Raw genomic sequence first — 25564 nt, forward strand, 5'->3', positions numbered from 1 at the left:
GGCCCCAGGATATTAGAGACCCAAGGTGGGAGAGGTAATATTTTTTACTGGACCAATAAAAAAATATTACCTCACCCACCTTGTCTCTCTCCAATAAGATAGTAATGACATTTTATTGTTAAGCTTTAAAGTCTGTTTCTAGCCGTGCAGGGCCAAGAGATAACAGACTTTAAACTCATGACCATTTTAGATACAAAAAAAGAAATACGTCATTAGTGAGAGACTGAAGCTTGTCTATATTGGACAGCAGGCAGCATATACACACGCTATTGTAATATATACACACAGATCAAAATTGAATCAAGCAAACATTTAGAAACAACTATATTAATAAAGTACAAGATTTTCTATCCAGTTTTTAAATGTAGGGACATCATTTCTAACATGAACTTTTCATTACAACTGAAAACAAATAGGCTTTACTTTACCTGCATCGTAATCAAGCCCTTTTTATAACTGTATTTGTAATTTCAAAAGTTTGCCCTGACCACTTATTTTTTGGAAAACTTACATATACAAAAACAGCATAAGAAAGAAAGTTATATTTCAAAAGTCTTGTTCAGAGTAAACCCCACAAAGATGTGACCACCCCCACATAGGTGGTGAAAGGGTTAATGTGGACCTAAGAGGCCAATTATCACATCTGGTTGCATCTGGAGGGTGGGCCAGGTCCAATTAAAGAGAAGTCTCAGCTGGAGGAGGAGCTGGTTGGTTTCTATGGGCCTGTCTACCCTTAAAATGCTGCAGTGGCACCACTGCACCTGCACCAGTATAGTGAAGATACTAGCTATGCCAACGGGAGGGCTTCTCCGATCAACGTAGGTAATTAATCTCCGAGAGGCAGTAGCTAGGTCAATGGGAGAATTCTAGTGTCGATAGAGCGCTGTCTACATCAGAGGTTAGGTCAGTTTAACTGCATCTCTCAGTAGTGTGGATTTTTCACACCCCTAAGCAATGTAGTTATACTGACCTTATTTCCTAGTGCAGACCAGGCCTATAAAGAGAAGAATTCCAAATGAGAAAGACGCTGGGTCTCTCAATCTCTGGGCAGTAAAGAGGACAGGAGGGGGTTTACATCCTGACGGGAGACAGCAGCAGAGATTAAGGAGACTCCTGAACTGGGCCCCAGAAAAGGCCAACTGACAGGCACTGGAGTGGAGGATCCAGATTAGAGGCAAGGCTCCAAGGAGGTAATCCCGGACAGCCTTCTGCAGAAGAGACAGCGGGGGAGGCCTCAGGATGGATGAAAGGCTCAAGCACAAGGAAGAGGTGGAAACTTCTTTTGGTGTGACTTGTTTTGCTTTTGATTGCAGAGAAAAGACTCCTGGGAGAAGTCCTGGGCCACTACTCTGGCAGAAGAGTGGACAGGAAGAGGAGCACACCATATTGCTGACCAGTGTCAAGTAGGACACTGTCACCCTGGAAGGGGAGGGACTTTACAGTGACTCAGCTGGAGAGCAGGCAGACAACTGCAGGGCTGGAGCAGGGGTCAGCAGGGGTCAGTAACTGATGAATGAGTTGCTACGCCACGTCCAGCCACAAAGAGGTGTGCCTGCGCTCAGCGCACTTTTCCATAACAACTGAAGACTAAAATACTGCATTCAAATGCAGGCCTGAACAAATTTAAGAGGAGAGAGGACTATAAACCAGAGCTGACTGGGGGGGAGGGGGGAGGAATCTGTTTTGTAACAAATTTTGCAGTTTCAACATCTGTTTTTGTTCTACATCAGAACAAAAAACAGATCTTTCAAAAAAAATTGTGAAAAAACATGAGAGAGAGTGAGAAAGAGAGAGAGAGACAGACAGACACACACACACTTCAGAATACCCAACAGCCCAGTGCATTTATCTGTAATGTGGGAGACAGGTTCAAGTTCCTGCCCTGCCCGATTCGGAACAGGGACTTGAATCTATCTCCCATGACCCAGATGAGTGCCCAGCCACCCTGGTTATAGTCACACTCTCTCTCTCATTGTTCCCTGTTGAAGCTATTTCACTTTGTATACACAATTAAATACTCATTGGGCCTCATTAATCTCTCACTCAAGAAACTACTCAAAAGAAACAAGCAGGGGAAGATGAGACACCTATTGATCATTATATGCTGGCTAGTGCCTACATCATATTAACAATATGTATTATCCACATTCTATATATTAATATGCATTAAGTATAAATAGCAATAAGCACAAATATTATAGCAGTTATATAGCCTCATTTCACCGATATCTTTATTATAACCCTATTCACTTATGCTAAGTATCCCATAACACCTTGCATTAGCAGAAGTAAACTTTGGCTTAAGTAGATAGGAAAGCTGTCAGGACCAGGACATATAATTATTTTACTACATCAATAGGTAGGGAGTTATTCTCACAGACCAATGCTAGTATCCAAAACAAAGATAAGGAAAGGAACAGAACAATAATTTAAGGAATTGGGACAAGCTGATGGGTTGGATTTTAATGACATGTAAAGAGATGTGTAATTTATAAAATCATTTATAAATACTAACAGCTGAGATGTGTATCTGTGGGAGCACATCTGCATAAGGTAAATGTAACAATGCTGCATGATGCAGCTTTCTGGAGACTGGCATCGTACTGAACCTTTTTCCTGTACTATATTATTAATGGCTTATAACAATAATCCTGACTGCTACTGGCTGGTCACTTGAATAGACTTCATAATGAACCAAAGTGTGGTCAAGCAACTGACTACAATTTATTAACAAGTGAAAGAGTCAAGACCTCTAAATATGCTAAAAACTGTGCTATCAAAGGACAGGATGAAAATAAAATACAGAACTGAAATACACATCACCTTCAGGTATCAAAGGGAACCCCAAAATACAAACATTAGTGGCCTTCAGAAATGTTAAGAGTTTCGGTTTTCTACGTACCACAATAGAATAATATCCTTGATTAATACTTATGTTAGAACTACTGTTCCAAATGCAAGAGAATCACCTCCTCCTCAATTTTTCCTCAGAATTTCCTATTATCAAATAGCCAAGGATTTTTTTTTTGGCAAAATCTAGTTTACTCCATGTAAACATCATGTGCAGATGTAATTTGATACAAACTAAAAGATATCTGTTAAAGATTGCTACTGTATTAAGAGAAAAATCTATTCTTGCAAAACCTCATTAAAGACACTCATGTGCACGTAGTTCTCTTTACATTTGGTATATTCGCCCTGCTGAGTTCATTCAGTGCTGTCCCAATACAGAGTTTGTGAAATCTCAATTCATGTCCAAGGATGTGATTAAATGTCACCTACACTGAACTGTGATGTCCCTGAAGGATCCAGTCAGTAGAAACAGTCTATCTACAGAGAAATATCTTAGCAATTAGTACTGTTGGTAAAGGACATACAGAAAATATAGCAGTGTAACAGTGGTTAATAAATTATGTATTGCTAAGTTTTGCTATGGAGCATTCCTTTTCAGACAGAGAGCACTACGGCATTTTTGAAATGAGCAAAAGAAACAAAAATTGTACCTGAGATAGCTGCCAAAATAAGCAACTATGTTTGGATGCTTACAGTCTTTCATCATAATGATTTCCTGCTGCACAACAGCAAAATCTTCCCCTGAAGAAGAAAACAATTGATATTTTTGTAGTTTTATTTAAATATCCATCCCTCTGAGTTTGGCTTTCAACATTTTTTTTTTAGCTGAAGAGCTTTGGTAATTATCAGACTTTGTAATTATCTTCATTTTATATTCATGTACATTTATATAATACAGCACTTTGTAAGCCAGCACAAGTTCCAAAAGACTAAGGGAATAATAGGTAACTATTCTTAAAATCAGGATGGAGCCCTAGTCCACTACTTGACACCTCTTAGGACAGTAGCCACAGCTTTTCTCAACCCCTTTTTAAATCCAATTACTCTTTATTTAAAGGGTAGAAAATTATTTTAAAAATAATTTACTCTAATTCCTGTGTAGATTCTCTTGTGGGAAGCTCTGCTAGTAAAGACCAAGCAAGTTTGCATTATATATGAAGGTTAGAAATTGGTAATAATAATTTTGTATGTTAATAACAATGTTCCCGTTTAGAGTAAGTCCTAAAAGTGAACAGCTTCCTGGTTGTTTGCTCAAGAGTCTCTGCTCTCCTTGGCAGGAATTGCTGTACAAAGAAAGTTCCTCACTTAATTCTTTTCACTGGCACCTTGCTGTGTGGGTGTCCAGATGTACTACCAATAATCTATGTTCTTGAAATATGGCAAAACTTGTTACCTCTAACCACCATCTAGATCCATCTTGGATTATCTTCCTATAGAGAAATCATGTCATAGCACTCTTCAAGGACCTTGAAACAAACTTAAAGAGCATACAACTATACAGAAAGTGCTAAGTTGTATGTTCAGGCATTTCTCCAGTGTTTTTGCTTTACCATTTATTTGAGCCTTGCTATCTGGTGCCTAGATTGTGCCAATCTTTCCATTACAGACTCCAATTACCAGGTTTACACATCTATAAAAACTTGGTCAAACTATAGGAATAAAGTGTTCTGCCAGTGTTGGGTTTTTTGGGGAGTTTGCAATGGTACAGGAATTAATTTTACCTCTTAAAAAGTTTTTTTTTCCCCAGATGCTATTTTGCAAGCCAATATTTCAAACATAGCTTTGTGCCGATTTTTTAGGTCATTTGGACAAATTAGTATCCATATGTATTTTGGACAAGCTATTTTTATAGGAGTTATTTACTATCTATTAGAAAATACATTTTAAAGGAGTCCCCAGATCCTCATTAGACTCAAATAGCTTTAAGAACTCGGTAAAATAAAAATATGTCCCCGTGAGCCAGGCTTTTGCTACTTGAGACAAAAAGTCACTCAGAAGTCCTGGATAGCTGCTTCTATATGGGATGGAGGCCAGCTAGAACTTATCACAGCTATGCACCACCCTACCTATTAGTTGCCAAAAACCCATGCTGAAGTACAAGGTGCTAGTCACAATTTAGGCCTGTGCGGCAGAGAAGAAACTTTTAATTTTAATAGAGCCTCTCCATTTCAGGACCACCATACAACTTACGTTAATCCAGAACACTGTCATGAGGGTCAAGTTGATAGGCAATGAAGGCAGACTGGAATCTGCTCGACCAGAAATAGTATATTTGACTATAAGCTTGGTAATATTTAGAAAGAGTTGCAAGACATCTTTTCCACCTACTAAAAGCTGAGAAATCTGGTAATGTAACTGTCTACTCATGACTCTATAGCTCCGGGGGGAGCATAGTGTTTCTATTCCTCTTACTCAGAACATTAACCCAATATAAATCATGTTAGGCCACCTACTGTGGTGGTGGTCCCCTCTTTATATTACTGTGTAAGATGTCCTGAGAATAGTTCCAGTTTCACAAACATGTCTTGTTCAGGGCTATACTACAATTAAACTGACTTGTACTATTTAGGATGAGATGTGTATGTGCAATATACATACACAAGACATATCCAATTACAAATATAATCAGTTAAAATATTAAGATTTTTCTTTTCTAACCTGACCTTAAAGTGAAACAGTGCAACAGCTAAAAAGTAATAAACTAAAGGTACATCTTACAGCATCTGTTATGCTCAACAAGTCTAATCAGATCAGTCCTCAGCCCTAAAACACTTTATGATGATATGTAAACGAGATACACTTTGTAGAAGCCAATCATATACATAACTAATACATAGTTCTATTATAGTGGCCCACCAGGTCTACTTTAGCTTTCCATTCAAATGCTGAACTTTTTGAAGTGCTCTAAAATCTGCATGGTTACTCAGACTGACTTGAAATCTGGTATGCCTCGTGAGCAGAGATCCTAGAAATCCGTTTGCCATGGAAAAAACACAGAATTTGCATTTTTACAGGGAACCTTTAGTTTTTACATTTTGTGAAAAAATAAAAACATATATTAACTAAATTTTACTGAAAGTGCCAGTGTCACTTATTCCAAAGGCTCTCAAACTAGTGAGTACACCCCCCTGGGGGGATGCAGAATGTATATGGGGGGCCAGAGGGGGAAGGGTGCATGAGAAGCTCCTGGTGGCAGCGCTGCCTTCAGAGCTGGATGCTTGGCCAGCAGCCACCGCTCTCTGGCCACCCAGCTCTGAAGGCAGAGTGGAGAACAGCAGCTGCTGGCCTGGCACCCAGCTCTGAAGACAGTGCCACCACCAGCAAGCACTGAAGTGAGAGTGGCATGGTATGGTATTACCATCCTTACTTCTCCACTACTGCTGCTGGCAGCACTGCCTTCAGAGCTGGACAGCCAGAGAGCAATTCTGTTCATTTTATTATGATTGATGGCACTGGTAGGCTTCGAAATTGTTTAAAAATTGTAAATATCTCAATAAAACATTTTGTTCAACTGATACCTATATATATTGTGGCTAGGGAAACAAAAGTTCAGCATTTCATTTAATCATGGTAAAACATGGATTTTTATGCTTTTTTATTGAAGAATTTTGGTTTTTTTAATCATAGAAAACTAGGATCCTGCTCATGAGGACTCTCTGGCTAGGATTAGTGAAATTTGGGGTAATTTAACCCAGGTGTTCCTGAGATACAGCTTTTAAACAAGGGGGGGGAAAGCTCTCTTAAGGTTGACATTTTCCTGAATGTTTTATTGGGAATCAAACCATGGCTCTGATCTGCTTGAGAGTTAGCCCCAACTAGTTCTTGGCACCCACTACTCCTTTGGGGGAGCAAAATTCAGTAAAATATTCTCCAAAGAGTTTAGGGCACACACTCAATGGATTACACTGAACATTAGAGGACAGAGCCAACAGGGTTTGTAGTCCTATAAGTTTTGTTACAGCTGGGTAGCTCAACCGGATAAGCAGTAGTCCTTTAAACCCCACCCACAAAGTGTCAGTTCAAAACCTGCCTGGGGAAGAAATCCGGAAAAAATTTGTAGTCATCTTATTCAAAGCTTTCCAGGGGAGGGGTATGTTATTTTATGTAAGGGGAATTTAATCAAAATAATTCTGAGGAAAAAAATTACACACTCAAACACTGAGTCTGCTCCCAAAACCAGTCCCAACAGTAGTTAAATTTTACAGCCTTTCACTCTTACCCAAAATATTCCATTTAACACTACTACACTTTCACTTACCCATCATTAAACCCACCAACTGCTCTCATATCCACCACACTGCTGAGAATCTGCACGGCAAGAAGACCCTTGTGCCCCCTACTGACAACCTGCAGAATTCATTGCTGGAATGCTGAACAGTAGATCCCTCAAGGTATGTATGTACCTCTTTCCTCTGATCACACACATTGGAGGGAGGGCCTCCGATCTAGATCTCCTTACATGACAATTACACCTCTACCAAGCTGTTCCAACTAATGCCTCCACCGTTCCGTACTCCTACACCTAACACAAGGAATGCAGTGGAATGCATGCAGATAATTTCCAGCTCTGGGAGACAGAGTTAGTGTTGCATTGGTGTGAACTTTAACTCCGAATTTCCTGGTTTTCAGAAGTTTGAGCTTTGCTGAAGGGCATGAGATACTTCCACACAACCTCTATCTGGGTTAAGTTTTTTTTTTCTCAGTGAATTATAGTGTGTTTTAGTCAGGGTCTCCATGAGTATTTCTGGGCTCATGGAATATGCTGAAGTCCTGGACCCTTCCAGCTCATCTACACTCCTCCTATCTTTCTCGGTTAGTATTCCACACCTTCTCTCACTCTGCTTCTCTTCTGTCTCACTGTCTTCATTTCTCTTACCCTGTGTAGTTTTCATTTCACACAGACTGATAAAGTGTTAACCCAATATTGTTAATATCTAATACTTCATGATTTTGGGGAAAAAATGTACACCTTATACTAAACTGAAGCTTTAAAAAGTTTCCTTTTAAATGTTTTGCACCCATTGTTTGCTCATTTCTAGATAAAGAATATATCTATACTCATAGGTGCCAACTCCGTAGTTGCTCCAGGGTTGGAGCGCCCATGGAAAAAAATTAATGGGTGCTTAGCAGCCAAGCTCCCCTCCCAGCCCCCCCAGCACCTCCCACCTGCTGGCAGCCCCAACAATCAACTCCCCCCCCGCTCACTGTCAGCTGTTCCGCAGAGTGCAGGAGGTGCTGCGGGAGCAGAGGAGGAGCGGGGACACAGCAAACTCAGGAGAGGGGAGGGGACGGAACTGGGTGGGAAAAGGTGGGGCGGGAGTTGAGTGGGAGCAGGGCCTTGGGGGAAGAAATGGAGTGGAGGCAGAGCCTGGGGCAGAGCGGGGGTTGAGCATCCCCAGGGAAAGTTGGGAGCCGGCACCTCTGTCTACACTACAACTGAAGGTGTGATTTGCAGCTCAAACAGTTTTAATCTAGCTAGCACACTAAAAACAGCAGTGAAAACATGGCAACACAGACTAGTAATGTGTATACATGCCCAGAGGGACTGGGCAGGTTTGTAGAGCCCACACTGAAGACCATGCCACTGTGTCTTTGCTACTGTTGTTAGCATGTCAGATTAAACCTAGCACAGATATGCCTATCCAAGGTGCAAATCATACCTTTGAATGCAGCATAGACATACCCACAGTACAGACTTTGTCCAACCTGCCGCTCATTCTAAAAAGATTGTATGTTTACAAAAACATAATTCTTGGACACTTTTCATTTTCTTTAAGAGGGTGTCTTGATTCCACTCTTCCACCCGTATCTTCCTGATACTAACCTGCATGGTGGGAATATCTGAGAATGCTGTTCTTATATTTATCGGTTATATCTAATGCAAAATACCATACAGCCTCTGCAGCACGATATGCAGAGACAGATGTAAGACAGGAGTACCACAGCTAGAGTTAGCAATGCAAAACAGCAGGCAAAGCAACACAATAAAAGAGTAAAAATAATTCTATGCTTTTTTTTTTTTTTTTTGCACTTCTCTATTTGTGTTCATCCTTCCATCCTTAAAAAAGTATGTCAATGAAAGAGGGGCTGCATAGCAGGAAATGTTGGGGTGAGGGGACCAGAAATTATCCCTATCCTTCTTGATGGCCATTTTTTTTAAACCATTAATTTTGTATAATAAGAGCAAACAAAAATGAGCACAACTAAAACATGAAAAATATTTGAAGTCTGTAAAGCAGTAAGCGTCAACAGAAGAGGACACTTACCTGGTTCTAGTTTTATTACTTTAATTGCCGCTAGCTCACCCGTGTTAACATTCCGAGCCTATAAAAGAAAAGAGAAAAGTATATCTTAATTTTATATTCTTCAGTAATGTGAAGAGTTTATGCCAGAGCAATTAAAAACTCACTACATGAACTAAACATTAATTTAATTTTTTTAAACAAAGGCAGAGTTTAGAAGTCTGTGCTAAATTAAAACATTTTGCAGATGTATATGTTACATCAGATTTACGATTAGTTTAAGGTTAGGGGATCTTTCAGTTAAATGTGTTACTGTAATAAAACGTAATTGGCCATAAATCATATATTTTGATTAGCTAAATAAACATTGCTGTGCAGTTAGCACTATTACACTATTTAGAACTTCTTTTAAAGTACGAGCCACATGACTATCTGATGACAATAAGCCAAACGTCATTGAGAAGACCTTGGCTTCAAGAAGCCACACACCATAATCCAAACATAATGCGTATTTTATAATACTCAGCCTTTTTAATCCCTTCTTGCCCTGCCATCTTTTCAAACAAAATGGTGAACTATGCATTAATTCTTAACCATACTCACAAGACTGATTTTGCAATCACAGCCTGGAAATCTTTAACGAGTTTTATATGGACATTTCTCTCAAGACTTTTTCACGGTAAATTTATTTTCTAATTACAAAGAAAACTATCTTGCAAGGACACTAAACAAAATTAATTTGGAATAACGTGCGTGCTTTGGCACATCAGACATAAATTATGCAGCAAGGGCCATGAATTATGCTGTATTGATGCTCTGTAAATTTGTGACATACTGGGAATTGGGACAGGTTGCTTACAAAATAGTTTCAGCCTACATGGCTCCCAAACTGGGGGATCAGGAGGTATGCAGCAGTAAGTACATTGTCTTGAGGAGAAGCTGCTTCCATCCAAGGCTCTTGAATCTTGTTGCTTTCAAGACAGTACTTCAACCTTTTCTGCTTTGTATTCTACTACATACCCCTAGTTCCCTACCCCACCCACCCACAGTATCTTCTTCCTGTGAAGCCATTAAAATCAGCTAAGGAGTTAGAAGACAGTATGAAAATAGCCCTCCCACTGTCCCAGCCCCATATATGCAGCAACTTGATTTTGAGCAGCTTCCTAAAAAACTTACATGGCAATTGCTCAGCATCAGAATTACATTATACATTGGGGTGCTGTTATGCAAAAACGTACCTTATAATAGAGTAAAAAATTAATGAAAGCTAAATTTTAAGATGACATTAAAAAGAAACTCAAATATGGTAAACAGCCTCCCCCCTTCTTAACTAATCATCTAGGACCATTGCTTGGAAGAATTTACTGGGCCTTAAAAGTATTTTGTATAAATCCACCAGTGTGTTTCCAGCCCTGGCAAGTCATGATATAATACACCTTCAGCCTCCGTTTAGATTATCAGTTCACTTTGCCACCCTTTCAATTACAACATGATGTTAGCAGATAAAATTTTCAAGTCACTTAAGACCAGCTTTACAAAGATATTACGGTGCCTAAAGAAGAAGATATCAATGAGTTGGATTTTTAAAAGTTTCTAGGCATCTATCTGTATCTTTAGGCTCCTAGGTATCTTTAAAAATCTGGTCCTTAGAAGCTTAAGTCCCACTGATTTACAACAAAACTTAGGGTCCTAGATCATGTTTGAAAATGGGACTTTGGAGATTTAAAAAAAAAACTGAGCTGCTCTCTTCTTCACAATGCTTGTGAAAGCATGAAATTCCGCCTATCGAATAATATAAAGCCTCTCCTTCTCTAGTGGTGTGAGAGATGAGCTTGTAAACTCCTGTTTGAACTGATGTTGAGAAAACAGCAAGATGTTAATCAATATGTGAAACGAGTCACCTGGCAACCTGCCACGCCTAGAAATAAATTCTGCAAGCCAGTGGGAAAACACAATAATCTCAGATTTCCATCTTTGGTTTTCTACCCTTAAATTAGAATGAATAAATTAAGACTCGGCACACCACTTCTGAAAAGTATCAGAGGGGTAGCCGTGCTAGTCTGGATCTGTAAAAAGCAACAATGAGTCCTGTGGCACCTTAAAGACTAACAGATGTATTGGAGCATAAGTTTCTGAAAGGTTGCCAACCCTGGTATAGGCCAAGCCCCAGGCAAAAATCAGTCAATGACTTTACTTAATCGGAGAAGCTCTCCCATTGGTGTAGGTGGCATCTTCACTAAGCTGCTGCAGCACTGAAAGTGTAAATGAGCCCTTAGTGTTTGGCAGAGACCAAAGCTTGCATAAGGGATAGATGGCTGAAGGTCAACCAGGATAAGACAAATAATATTTGTTGGTTAAAAAAAGCAACCAAGAAATATGCAGACACTACAGAGGAAGGTCTGCATTCATCTTCTGATTGCACTTGCAGTCAAACCAACTTCCAGCTACTTCTGATGAGCAAGAAATAACAATGGCCAAGACTGACACCCCCCTATTTATATATGGGTGGGAGTTTGCAACTGCTTCTTTCCAATGCAGACTTCACTACTGTTGCTCATGCCTTTCTAAACTCAAGATCAGATTATGGCAGGGGTTCTCAAACTTCACTGCACCGCAACCCCCTTCCAACAACAAAAATTACTTCATGACCCCAGGACGGGTGACCGAAGCCTGAGCCCGCCCAAGCCCCACTGCTCTGGGTGCTGTGGGCATAGCCCGAGCCCCACCACTCTGGGCAGAGGGGCCAAAGCTGAAGCTCAAGGGCTTCAGCCCCAGTCGGGAGGCCTGCAACCTGAGTCCTGCCACCCAGGGCAGAAGCCTTGGGCTTTGGTCCTGGGTAGTGGGGCTTGGGCTTCAGCCCAGGCCCCAGCAAGTTTAAGCCAGTCCTGGTGACCCCATTCAAAGGGGGTTGCGACCCACTTTGGGGTCCCGACCCACAGTCTGAGAACCACTGGTTTATGGTGATGTGCTCCAAATAAAGCTGCATCTTAAATCCATCCAGAAAAATCAAACTGATGCAGGAGTCATCTGTCCATTTATTGACTCATCTCACCATGAGTATATTACAGTTATTTTCCATGATCTGTGTTGACTGCTATCTTTTTTCCAGATGGAATTAAAGATGTTGGCATTGGCTTATGCAGCCCTATATGGCTTTCTACCAAATGCAGCATCCACATGCAGTCACACTGGCAATTTTGATATGTTCCAAAACCATAGCAAAAATACCTATACTAATTCAGTCTAAGATCAGCACTGATATAGATTAAACCTTCACATCTGAGGAGGTTTCTCAGCATTTTAAGGCTTGGTCTACAGTGAAAAGTTAGGTCATCATAGCTACTTCAGGCAGGGGAGTGAAAAACACACCCAACCAATATAGCTGTGCCAACCTACTGCCCTAGTGCAGAGGCAGCTATGCTGACAGAAGAATGCTTCTGTCAATGTAGCTGCCATCGTTCAGGGCAATGGTGTTCCTACACCAACAGAAAAACCCCTTCCCTTGATGTCGGCTGTGTCTACACTATGGTCTCGACAGCTTAGACATATCCTAAGTAACCTTTGAGACACATTACTTCATTAACTGGGGCCTGGGCTACACTACAGTTAGGTCAACATAGGACAGCTTATCTCGACCTAATGATGTCAGTGTACACACTACAGCCTTGTCCCGCCAATGTGCGTGCCCTGCTACACCAACATCATAACTCCACCTCCACCAGAGGCACAGGGCTTTTGTCAGTGTAGTTATGGCGATGCATACTTACTTACATAGGCTGTTGGCTGTCTTGTCAATTTCAGACTGGAGCCCTGAAATTGACAAGAAAGCCAGGCAGCCCAGCTGCCCACCCAGCTCCCCGCTCAGAGAGGTGAGAAGCCCGGGTGGCTGCCCCCAGATCTCAGTAGTGAACAGCACTCAGTAGTGCTCCCCAGTGGGGAGCAGGGAGGTTAGAAGACCAGAGAGTAGCTGGGCTCCTGGCGAGGAGCTGCACAGAGCTGAGAGCCCTGGCTCCCAACCCCCAAACACTGCCCCCTTCAGTTGGTGGAAGCGCTCCTAGGGATGATGCGCACCACCAACAGAAGAGTAGTGTGGACATCAGCCACCACAGTTATTACTGCAGTGACTGCAAGTCGACCTAACATAGGTCGACTTCAGTCTGAAGCGTAGACACGCCCTGGAAAATAGCCACTTATACCTCTGAAAACAACAGGATTCCAGCTTCAGAAGTTAAATAAAACAGGTACCTGGTCAGAAACAAAGACTACGAATGTCTCTATAAAAATGCAAGAGGCTTAAAGTAAAAACAAGTTAACTAGAATGCCTCTCAATGGAAGAGGATCTTAATATACTAGGCATTATTGAAAAAAGTAGACTGATAAATCAGTGGGGTACTATAATACTTGTCTGTAAACTATACAGGAAAGACTGATTAGGCAAATGAGGTGGAGTAGCAGCACTGTACTTAGAAGATTCTACAGGATTTAGCAAGGTAAAAATTGAATGGAAAGGACCACACAGTTGAATCTTTCTGGACACAAAGCCCAAAACTGTAAAAAAAAAAAAAAAGAGAGAGAGAGAGAGAGAGAGAGAGAGAGAGTGTGTGTGTGTGTGTGTGTAAATAATGAGGGGTGTGCATGTATGTATTTATTTAATATTAATTAGTAGGCCTATACTACTGGCCTCCAGATCAAGAAAAGGATATTGAATGCACAATATTGAGAGAAATCAGAGATTGCAAAAATCTAAGAAAAAAAGAATGGCGGACTTCAGCTACCAACATAAACTGGTCAAACGGCACTTAAGACAAAGTTTAAAGAAGCCAATGCTTCTTGGAATAGCTAGTTCTAGAGCACAAGAGCAGAGGCTATTCTTCACAGTCTTAAATAACAGTAGTTGAACCACTGAGTAATAGTGACTACAATATAATTAGATCCAAAATCTTAGGAAGTAAGATACCAAGAACTGACATAGTGACACTAAATTTTAGAAAGGGATATACAGACGCCCCCTGACTTATGCAATTGTTCTGTTCTGGAAAGCCTTGCGTAACTCGAATTTTGTGTAAGTCGGAAACATACCTGAACGTTAGGCAAAAATTTCCGCAACTCAATCCTATTTCTGGTTTATGGAACTTTTTCTGTAAGTGCGAATTTACGTAAGTTGGGTCTTGCGTAACCCAAGGAGCATCTGTATTTCAATAAAATGAGGCTAGTCAAAGACTCTGAAGTTAAGAGTAAAAGTGAAATCTTTAGATCTGGCATGAATGCTATTTAAGGAAACCTCAGCAGGTATTCTTGAACAAAAAGGGAATCAGGATGGCAAGAAGTAAACCCATTTGCAAAACAAAACAAAAACCTTGAAAGGTTATTAAGCCAAACAGATCCTTCAGGTTTGAATATCTAATTCTAGTGAAGCTAATACACAAGAACATAAATTATAGCAGGGAATATGCAAGAGGGAAATTAGAAGGGTTAAAATGGAAGTCAGAGCAAATAGCTAAGGCTCTTCATTATTGGTATTTACCAATTTTCCCTGAAATATTCCCACTGTTTTTTTTGAAAAAGCCAGTATTCAGGTCTTACCGATTTTGACCTGAATTTTGGGATCCAGAAATTTTTTGCAGGAGACTAAGATGGGGCTTGCTGAAAAGCCGGCAGGGACCAGCAGGGGTCTCTGTCTGGAAAGGGGTTTTAGTACTCATGGGCCAGAAGATCACTTCCCTCCTGAACTCGGAAGCCAGTACCACCTGACTGTTGGGAGCGGAAGGCTGTACCCCAGGCGTACTGGCTCCCTGCTGAACAGAGACTACTTCTGAGGCCAGCCCTTCAGAATGGGAGTCGACAGAGCCGTGCTGCACTGCTGCAGCGATCAGACCTAGGGCACAGAACCCCGTCTGCTTTCCTTCCATTATCCGGTCAGACAGCCTGTACAAGGGAAGCAGATGGGGCAGTACTGAAAGACCAAATTGGCCAGGATGGGACTGTGACGGGATCCCCGGGGTACAATATGGAACTGGGGTACTGCTGCGCCACCTTCACTCCCCAGCCTGGGCCATCTCTCACAATGCTTTGCTAGTGACAAACAGCAAACCCCTCCACATGATCTTATCACTTAGCACAACAGTGTGGAGTCCCACACCCAGCTAAACTGCAGGAATACTCCCTGAGCCACTCCCAAATCACACAGAGACAGGCACAAGTAAGTCTCCCAAGCCCCCAGCCTTGCACCCCCAGAATATACTGTCTTGCCCTGGTCAGAAGCCTGACCAGTATAAGTTTATTATCCAGTCTTCCCCTCCCTCAGTGTGGAGAGGACATGCATTAACCTTTGTAAACTGAGCTGAGATTTCCCAAGCACTTCAACCAAAACACTGTTTTAGGTAAAATATAAAACAGATTTATTATGTACAGAAAGATAGATTTTAAGTGATTATAAGTGGTAGTTACCAAAGAAAATAAAAGGTAAGCACACAGTCTAAAATTTTCAACCTTATTAGACTAGGCAGTATTTAGATCAAGCAGTTTCCTCTCACCCCACTGGATGCTGCAAGTAGTTTACAGTTCTTAGTACACAGGCTTCCCCTTTAAGCCTGGGACCAGTGTCCTGAATTCAAGTCTTCGTCTTCCCAGTGTTCTTGTTAATTCCAGCGTGGGTGGGGGAGGAGAAAGGCAAACGCATGATACCACTGTCCCCTATTTTATATCCTCAGTCCATGTGCCTGGAAAACACTAGCCCAGACATGTCCTGGAGGGCTTTGCTAAGTCACAGAGTGAAGCAATCCCCCATTGTGTGATGCTTGTGCAGCCCTCTTACAGCATTGTAAATCCCATGTTTACAATTCCCCTACTGATTAATGATCACTTAACATGCTCCTGGAAGTGGATCACCTCCTTTGTTGTCACTGGAGAACTGGCAGTGGATGACACTCAAACTTGAAACATAATCCCCACCCCTCACAGATACCAGGCATTCTTCCCCCTTCACCCCATATCTCCATGAGTATTGGGCATCCCTTCCCCACCCCCCTTTTGTTCCTGGTTTTTACCAAATTTTCTCCTATTTTTAATAAAACCCAATAAATTCCCAGGACATTTTAAAAACTAAAAATTGAAAATGAAAGGCCTTACAAATAGCTAATGACATTTAAAAACAAAAAAAAACCAAAAAACAAGAAATTATGTAACCCGCAGGAAGCCTGCAAAAGAATTGGTGGGTCTGCTGGAGCACCAAAGTTAAATGGAGCAATTAAGGAAGATCCATGGACACTGATGAGAAGATAGAAGATTTATTTGTATCAGTCTATATCAGAAATGTTGTTAGGGACCTGTCCTTTTCTTGTAATAAAGATAAGCTGCTATCAGAAATTGAAGTGTCAAAAAGAAAAGGTGCTGAAATAATCATATAATAAAAAGCAGTAAGTCACCAGGCCCAGAGGGTATACATCCAAGAGTTCTGAAGGAGATTATTTATGAAGTGGCTGAGCTGCTAACAAAAACATGCAAATTTTCATCAGAAACAACTTTTGTCTCAGAGGGTTGGAGGGCAGCAAGTATTATACCCATATTTAAAAAAAAAAAAAAAAAGTAGTAGTTGTTCTAGGAATGATCCAGAGAATTAAAGACCAAAAAGCCATATGTCTACTTGGCAAACTGGTTGGAACTCATAATAAAATACCTGGAAGATCATGACATGATACGGTCTAATCACCAGAGCTTCTGCAAAGGGAAAGAGTGTCACTCTAATCCAAGGGATCTCCAACTTCATTGCACTGCGACTCCCTTCTGACAATGAAAATTACAACATGACCCCCGGGGGCGGGGGGACCCAAAGCCTGAGCCTGCCCAAGCGCCACCGCCCTGGGTGTGGGGGGCCAAAGCCCAAGCCCAAGGGCTTCAGCCCCAGATGGGGGCCTGTAACCTGAGCCCCACCACCCAGGGCTTAAGCCCTCAGGCTTCGACCCCAGGTGGTGGGGCTTGGGCTTCGGCCCTGTGTCCCAGCAAGTTTAAAGCCAGCCCTGGCGACCACATTAAAATGGGGTCATGACGCACACTTTGAAAACCATTAATCTATTAGAACTGCTTGAACATACCAATAAAAGAGAAAATAAAGGAGCCTAGCTGACAATTTTACAACCTTTTTTCAGGCTACGAGACAGGGTAAGTGGTCAATTTTCACCATGGCAAAAGATTAACAGCTGGTAGCTCAAGGTTCAGTATTTGGTCTGGTGTTGTTTACTCTAGTTATTAACAGTTTTTGGAAGAGAGGTGTGCAGTGAGACAGCACAATTTGCAGATGACAATTATTTAGGTTAGCTAAATCCAGAGAGAACCATGAGGAACTAGAGGGATCTAAGTAAGCTAGGTGAATGGGCAAAAAGATGGCAAAGTTCAATGTTTATAAACGCAAAATGCTGCACATTACAGGGAAAATTGTAAACTACTCATACACCCTACAGAGTTCTAATTTAACTGTTTCAGCTCTGGAAAAGAACTTGGACACCACCCAACGTGGTCAGATCAGTGAATAACTCTCCTCCGTGTAGCAGCAGGCAAAAAAGCAAACAAGCTGTTAGGATGCATAAGGGATGACGAATTAGAGAAATATTATAATGCCATTATAAGTCAATGGTCAGACCTCATCTGGAATACTGTGCACAGCATTTGTCACCTTATCTCAAAAAGGACATGCAGAACTAGAGTGGGCTCAAAGAGATTTTAATATGAAAAGAAATAAAGAAGACTGGGATTGTTTACCTCAAGAGACAAATAGGAGAGAAAATGGTAAACGTATAAAAACTGAATGGTCTAAGAGGCAGAGAGAGAGAGACCATAAGCTCCCAGGCTTATAAGACAAGAACCCTGGGGATATTCAATTAAACTGAAAAGTGACAAATTCAAAAAGTGAGAAAGGAAATACTTTTTCACACAATGAATAATTAGACTGTGGCACACTACCACAGGAAGTCATTGGATATGTCTTATGCTACAGCTCGGAGCAAGCCTCCCAGCCAAGACAGACAGATTAATGCTTAACACTCGAAATAGCTATGTGGACACTGTGGCACCGGCAGAGGCTCAGGCTAGACACCTGTGAGCTCAGACCCAGGGGTAGGATGGGCTTAAGCTCAAGTGGCTACCCAGAGCCTCTGCAGTGCTGCAATGTCCACACAGCTATTTTTAACATGCTAGCACAAGTCTGTCTACCTGAGCTGCAAGATTCAAAGAGGGAGTGGACTTTTATACTGATAACAAGAATACCCAGAGTTATAGCAGTTAATGGTAAGAAAAATTTGGGAGGGATATAAATCTTCATGTTTCAGGGTTTAAGCCAATCTCTACTAGGGATTTGAATGAGACATCCATGGCGGAGTGGATTATCCCATTTCTCCCTCCTGTGAATCTTGTTTCCCTATTATACGGTTTCTTGAACCTTCCTCTGAACAATCAGAGACAGGACACTGAACTAAGTGGACCCTGGTCTGATTCAGGGTATGGCTACACTTGCAGCTGTACAGCACTGGGAGTTAAACCTGTCTTCGTACAGCTGAATAGGGAAAGCGCTGCAATCTGGCCACACTGACAGCTACCAGCGCACTGTCATGGCCACATTTGCAGCATCTGCAGCGGCATTGGGAGTAGTGCATTATGGGCAGCTGCAGCCACTTGAACGGTGGGATAACGTGCTTTTCAAAAGGGGGGGTGGAGTGGAGTGTGACAGGGAGCGTGGGGGAGAGAGAGAGTGGATTTTTGGAGCTGACACTCTGTCAGCAGCTGCAAGTTCCGACCCCCTCCCCTCTCTCACTCACTGAAAGCACCAGATAAGCAGCCTCCCTGAAACGGACTCCCTCTCCCTCCTGCACACGGTGCTGCTTCTCTTCTCAAGCTCCCTCTCTTCAAGCAAACACTAGCTGTGGGCGTTCCAAAGGGAGCTCATTCACAACAAACAGTAGCTGTGTTTGTTTTTTTGATAAGCAGCTTTGGGAGCCCGGAGTTCACAACAAAACAAACAGAGGCATCACAACAAAACAAAGAGCGTAATCTTTACTTAAAAGCATTATGGGAAGCTTCCGGAGGTCAGTTACAGCGTAGTAAGATTATTCCCTGTTTACACGGGCACCCCAGCACTGCAGCACTAGTGCTATTCTCTTTATTCCTCTCGTCGAGGAAGAGTACATGCAGCGCTGTAGCCAGGGAGATACAGCGCTGTATGTGCCTTGCCAGTGTGGACGGGGAGTGAGTTACAGCGCTGTAAAGCCACCACCAGCGCTGTAACTCTCAAGTGTAGCCAAGGCCTCAATCTGGTAATTCTACATTCCTTAGGGGGCTGTATACCATACACAGTACCACCAAACAAGGAAGTGGGATCATTTCCCACTAAACTGTAGGTGAAATGGGGTGTGTGTGGGGGGGGACGGGACTATCTCTACAAGGCACCTATTGATACACATACATAGGCACTTAGAGTAATTACATGATCTTTTATTGCTATCATCTTCAAAAAAATGAGAGGCAGTAAGTTAAGTTTCTCTCCTTGAATATTCAGGTCCAGTATTCCCCACTTTCACAACAATTTGTTACGAACAAGATGCTGTCAATTATCAGTTTCATCTTTGCTCCAACTACCTACCAAATAGGATGCTTTCTGAGATTTAACATGAACTAAGAGCAAATTTTCTGCAAAGATTTTCTACCATGCAGAAAGGGCAAAACCACAACTTTCCCTTATCGAAATCAAGGGACATTGCCTGTAACTCAATAGGACAGAATAGTGCAACTGTTTTTTCAGAGAAGGAAAATCATTAGTTAATTCCTCTTTTGAGATTTTTACAGTAGTGAAACCCATAAACAGTAGATGCATGAAAACAATTTACATGTGCCAGCAAAAATATTTTTTACCCTGCCTTATAGGTGTCAGTTAAACTTTTTCCAAGCCCTTTTTAGCTATATGGAATTCTGTTCTATTCTTATACCACGCTCATCACTGTAGAACCTGAGCACTTTTCAGTAGCAGCCTAATTACACATCTGCTGCGTGTTGTTTATTCTCTCATCTCCTCAGGAGGAGGAAGCATGTGCATTAGAATGTCTTGTTTTGGTAGGGTTGTTTTGTTTTAAATATGGGTTGCTATGCATTTATGTTAAAGCAGTGTCAAAGAAATGCACTTTGCATTTGGAAGTGGTGAGGTTTGGGATAGTCCTTAGTTCCTGTGGGAGTTCAGGCTAGCTCCCAAGAAAGTTCTGTGTCCCTAACATGCATTTTACCCTTACTGTAAAACACTGTGCCACAGAAGCATGCTTGTCAACCACAGTCAATCCCAGAGCTTTAGGTGGTATTTTAGAAATCCTGGGGCCAACCATGGAACACCACCAGGATAAGGACAGAGACCCTGAACTTGATTTGAAATTCTGTGGGAAAACAATGTAGAGAGCGAAAGGCAGGTTATGTGCTTGCAGTAGCCTATGTTACAGAGGAGTGCTCTGTACTACTTGGAGTTTTCTAAGTACTAAATCATGCCCAGAAATATTGTGTTGCTGTAGTCCAACAGAGAGATGAGAAGGTGTAAATAACTGAGGCTTTGTCATCATCCACCAGGCTAGGACGAGTCTCCTAGCCAACTGGAGATGACAAAAAGTATTACTCACAGATGCTTTTACGTGAGAGCTTAGAGTTAAGTGATGAATACAAGAGTTCTCCTAGACTTCAGGAGAAACAGAGCAACTGTGGCTATGTACCTTCAACCAAAGGGAACTGCACAATGACTACAAATTCTTCAACCTTCCTCATCACCAACATCATTTCTGTCTTGCAAAGATTCAGCTTCGGCCTGCTGTTCTTCCTCCATGAGTTGATCTTGTCCAAGCACCAGGACATCTTGGTGAAAGAAGAGTGGTGGTATGTAGCAGAGCTGCACATTACTGGCACTTGAATCCATGTCATCGGACCACTTCACCTTATGGTTGCACATAGATATTAAGAAGGACCAGCAAGAGAACTGATCCTTGTGGAATTCCACAAATGAGGTGGAGTACTGGGATTTGATAGAAAAGGTTCCAATTAAAAAATTATCCTGGCAGAGGTGACTGCAACCAGGAAAACAATTTTGATGGAGCAGACTAAGTGGCTTGAATGGCAAATTTATTACGGTATATAAAACTGATTAATATTATGATGAAACCACAAGTTAAAATTAAGTGTCCAGAGGGTACTTCTGAGATGCTGCCTGCAGGAATCTCTGAAGTACAGTTCTACTCTGAAAATGACTAAAAATGATAACATCTTACTCATTAGATCCGCTCTGTGTTTAGACAAGGTCATATCTGCTGTCTTTGGAAACAAAAATAAGTTATTACTTTGTACTCCTGTTAGCACTGCAGACACAACACAGCTCTGGGAAAGGGAGAAAGATTCTAATGTTGCTTTTGCATCCGCCACAGAAATATTTAAAAAGTCCCATTTACAGACCTAATGAGTTATGCCTATGTAAACCATCAAGGCAATATAGCTTCACTGGAGAAAGGCATTCTCCTCATAATCTGATGTGCAATACTTTTGTTATCTTAATTTGCATATTCTGGAATGAGTTTGCATGGTTGCTGGTTAGGAAAGATATAGTCTTCCCTATAAACCAAGCACATTTGATATGGAAACTATTGCAGAACCAACATAAAACCTCACACATCCATTTTTTACAGACATTCCATCATCATCTCCAATTCCTCCCTCAAAACCCACTTCAAAAGGGGCTTATAACATTTAGCCTTATGTATTAACTTTAAGAAAAATGGTGTATCCTTCAAATAATGTGCACTAGCACATTTTTGGACACCATATAAAATAACAGAACTGACCCAAACAACAGCAGGATCTTATTGTCTTGATCCATGTCCTCATCTCTCTTCACCTTCTCCTTAGCTCTGTCCATACTACCTACTCTTATTTTAAATTGTAAAATATCCAGGGCAAGGACGCCATCATTTTTTGTAACATACTAAATATCTATGTAATATCTATTTTTGTAACATACTAAATACATCTATGACTATAAAGAAAATAGTGACCATTCAATGGCATATCCAGGTTGAAAATCCAATTCAAAAAAGATCAAGAAAATCTAAGGATTCCAGGAGATACCACATTGCCTTGACTCTACCATCTCAATAACTTTAACCACACCCCCTTTTTGGAGGGGGGGGGGTCGGGTCAACAAGTAGCAAGAGTGTCCACATCGGATGACAACAAATATAATGGCAGCCCGATCCCAAGTTAACCCCCACGTAGTCACAAACTGCATGGATACTGAAGTCATGGCAGAACAATAAGCCTGGCCAACTCCAATCCTAAGAGATAAAAGAATCAAGGTACCTGCACAACACAATGAATCTAATTTAATCTTATCCTGGAACTTGCATGTATATGGTGAAAACGAATCAATTTTTCAGAATAGGACTTATATATGTGAAGGTAAATCAAATCAGGAATGGTACTGACTTTATTAGCCACCGACAGAACTCAGCCAATGCCCTACTGCTCCCAACAGACCCTTGCCAAATCCAAAACAACTTAAATGTAACATACATAAATAATAGTATTATAATTGGAAATATTTAATTCTACGGTTTGAGGTAATATCTTTTAAGGTTAACCAATTAATCCAGGTTTGCTGATTTGCATACATCTTAATATCTCATTTATAATGCTGAAAACACTTGATCAAAAACAAACCAAAACATCACTCCAGTTACTGGAACCATTTCAAAATTATTAACTACACTGGAAGAAAGCTCAGCCAGGTTCAAAGTAGCACACTGAGGGAGGACCTGAACATTGAGTAAATGTACTTTGAAAAAGTCAAAAACCTAATCAGACTAGATGATATTAGCATACAGATAAGGAGCAGGGACAAGGAAAAAACAAGCTCATTTTCTACAGAGCTATCCTTAAGAGCAGGAGATTTGGCAAAAAGGGCCCAAAATCTGTGTTAATATTTCAATGAGATCAGGTATAATTGAGGTTCCACACACCAACCTAAATTGGTTTTATGAATATTCAATTAAAAAACGTTAAGGTGGAATCAGTGTTGCTCACACACAACACAGCATTAAACATTAGAAAACCAGAAATGCTTAGTGAAGGTCCCCCCACATATATCTTAAAAGAACATCAGTGTTGCAAGAAAACCAAAAAATGTTAAGGTAAAACTTCCAACACAACACACAGAAAGTTTAGTTCTGCCCCACACACATGCAAGCACATGGAGACAAAGTAAAATAAATGTGTGTGTAATGCCACTTGGGGAACTGGCAGCCATACTGCATTAGTCAGTAATTGTGCTGGACACATAAAATGGTAATGTGATTATGGATTTTTTTTCATATTAACTTAGTGAGTTCCTCGTGACAGCTTTAAGGGAGCAAAGTTAAAACTGTCTGGTTAACGTTGCCTTAACTGGGGGGGTGGTATTATAACACCGACATTCTTTTAAGCGATATGCTTAACCAAGTATTTCCTGGTTTTCCAACATTTGTGTTTACATTCTGAAGTCTCATGTTCTGGAAGGGTACAAGGAGTAGGAGACGCTGTTATACAGTAGGAAAATTACCTTCACCTTAACAAATTAATCAGTGGAACAGGTGATATTAGAACTCATGATTTCCTGGCTCCCAGCCAGGTGAACACTATACACTAAAGGTCATTTTGAAGGAAGCAAGCAACATATTCATCTGTCTGATCCTTGTTCCCCACTAAATTCAGAGGAGAAAATGGTGCTGAAATTATGTCAGAATGCAGTTAAGGGGTCTGCACACCATGCTGGCAATGTATAAGTACACCAACACGACTCTGTCATCTCAGGCCTGGTCTACACTACGAATTTAGGTCGAATTTAGCAGCGTTACATTGATTTAACCTTGCACCCGTCCACACAATGAAGTCGTTTTTTTCTACTTAAAGGGCTCTTAAAATCTATTTCTGTTCTCCTCCCCCGACAAGGGGATTAGCACTGAAATTGACATCGCCTGGTCGAATTTGGGGTAGTGTGGACGCAATTCGACAGTATTGGCCTCCAGGAGCTATCCCAGAGTGCTCCATTGTGACCGCTCTGGACAGCACTTTGAACTCAGATGCACTAGCCAGGTACACAGGAAAAGCCCCGGGAACTTTTGAATTTCATTTCCTGTTCGGCCAGCGTGGCAAATTCAGCAGCTCTCAGCAACACAGGTGACCATGCAGTCCCCACAGAATGTTTCTACGTTTCCCCTATCATCTCTGTCCCTGAGGTTATCGCAGATTAGAAAGCGAAAAAAACACACTTGTGATGACATGTTTTCCGCGCTCATGCAGTCCTCCTGCACTGATAGGGCACAGCGTAATGCATGAAGCCATTCAGTGGCAGAGGCCAGGAAAGAATTGCTGTTTGCTTAACGGCAAAAGTATCATGCCTCGCTAGCGATCCTGCCTGAGCCAGGTCGCTGTGTCAGCCTTGGGCGGCGGCATGACCGCTGTGTGAGCAGGAAGGCCTTAGATATAGACATTGGATTAGGTAGCTTCTGTAGCTAGAGAAAACATTCCTGTGCATTTGGCAAAGTCTGTGGTTATCACATTCACCTAACACACGAAAGCCCTGTAGTGTAGTGGTTAGCACGTTCACCTAACACAGGAAACATCCCTGGTTTGAAACAGGGTGGAAACAGGTCACTGTTCCTTTTTCTGACTCCCCTCCTGCATTTTTAGTCTTAGACCAGACTGTGCTGTGAAATTTTACTTTGAATGATGAGTTAAATAATATGGAAGCTCTCTCTAAGTTATAGTCCCGGGTTCCTTATCCTTTCAGCTGCTCTGGTTAGGGGTGGGGAAAATTTTCATGAAGCCTTTTATAGGGACTAATGTTATCTAGGACTCTGAAATAATCTTAACATGGCCCACAGAGTGTAATCCTTCGTTCTGGATTTGTCATTCCACAAGCTGAACTGCTCCTTACTACTGTCCAGGCTTCATGTGCCATGGGAGCAAGGGGCAGGCTGGGGTAGGTGCGACCGCGCTGTGCTGCTGGCTGGGAGAGCAGCCTGAGGCAGAAGCCTCCAGCTCGCATGATATTCTAGGCAGGACTGAATCTCCATGAGACGAAACTTAAAGAAGAGAATGACCTGGATTCATTCCCATTTGGTGCTCTACGAGGAGGATAGCCATGTCTGTCCAGGCACCCCTGATCGACCTCACCAAGGTCTGCCAGCTGAGCGGCACCATGGCAGGCAGGAGCTGCGGACGGAGCCCCAGACAGGCAGTGGGCTGAGCCGCTCACCCCGCTGCCAGTCTGGGGCTCCATCCGCCGACCCGCTGGTTCCGATCATCCAGGGAGGCAGCGGGCTGAGCGAGTCCAGTGGATGGGACTCCGGAAAAAAGGCACGAAACAATTGTCTGCCACTGCTTTCACGGATCGGGGTGTGTGTGTGCGTGTGCATGTGTGTATGACC

At 41.8% G+C, this 25564-nt stretch overlaps 2 protein-coding genes across 2 annotated transcripts in view; one reads left to right on the top strand and one right to left on the bottom strand.

Annotated features, from left to right (window-relative positions):
- TMEM178A (transmembrane protein 178A) overlaps positions 1-25564 on the top strand; it is a 156296-nt gene that overhangs the window by 109219 nt on the left and 21513 nt on the right.
- MAP4K3 (mitogen-activated protein kinase kinase kinase kinase 3) overlaps positions 1-25564 on the bottom strand; it is a 130004-nt gene that overhangs the window by 102356 nt on the left and 2084 nt on the right. For both annotated transcript variants that reach the window (XM_039532999.1, XM_039533000.1), the window contains exons 2-3: positions 9120-9177; positions 3504-3594 (exon numbers count right to left, since the gene is read on the bottom strand). In XM_039532999.1, the coding sequence (XP_039388933.1) occupies positions 3504-3594; positions 9120-9177 (149 nt within the window). The remainder of the gene's footprint in view (positions 1-3503; positions 3595-9119; positions 9178-25564) is intronic.

Source organism: Mauremys reevesii, linkage group 3 (genome assembly GCF_016161935.1).
Source record: "Mauremys reevesii isolate NIE-2019 linkage group 3, ASM1616193v1, whole genome shotgun sequence".
In the NCBI taxonomy this organism is placed as follows: domain Eukaryota; kingdom Metazoa; phylum Chordata; order Testudines; family Geoemydidae; genus Mauremys; species Mauremys reevesii.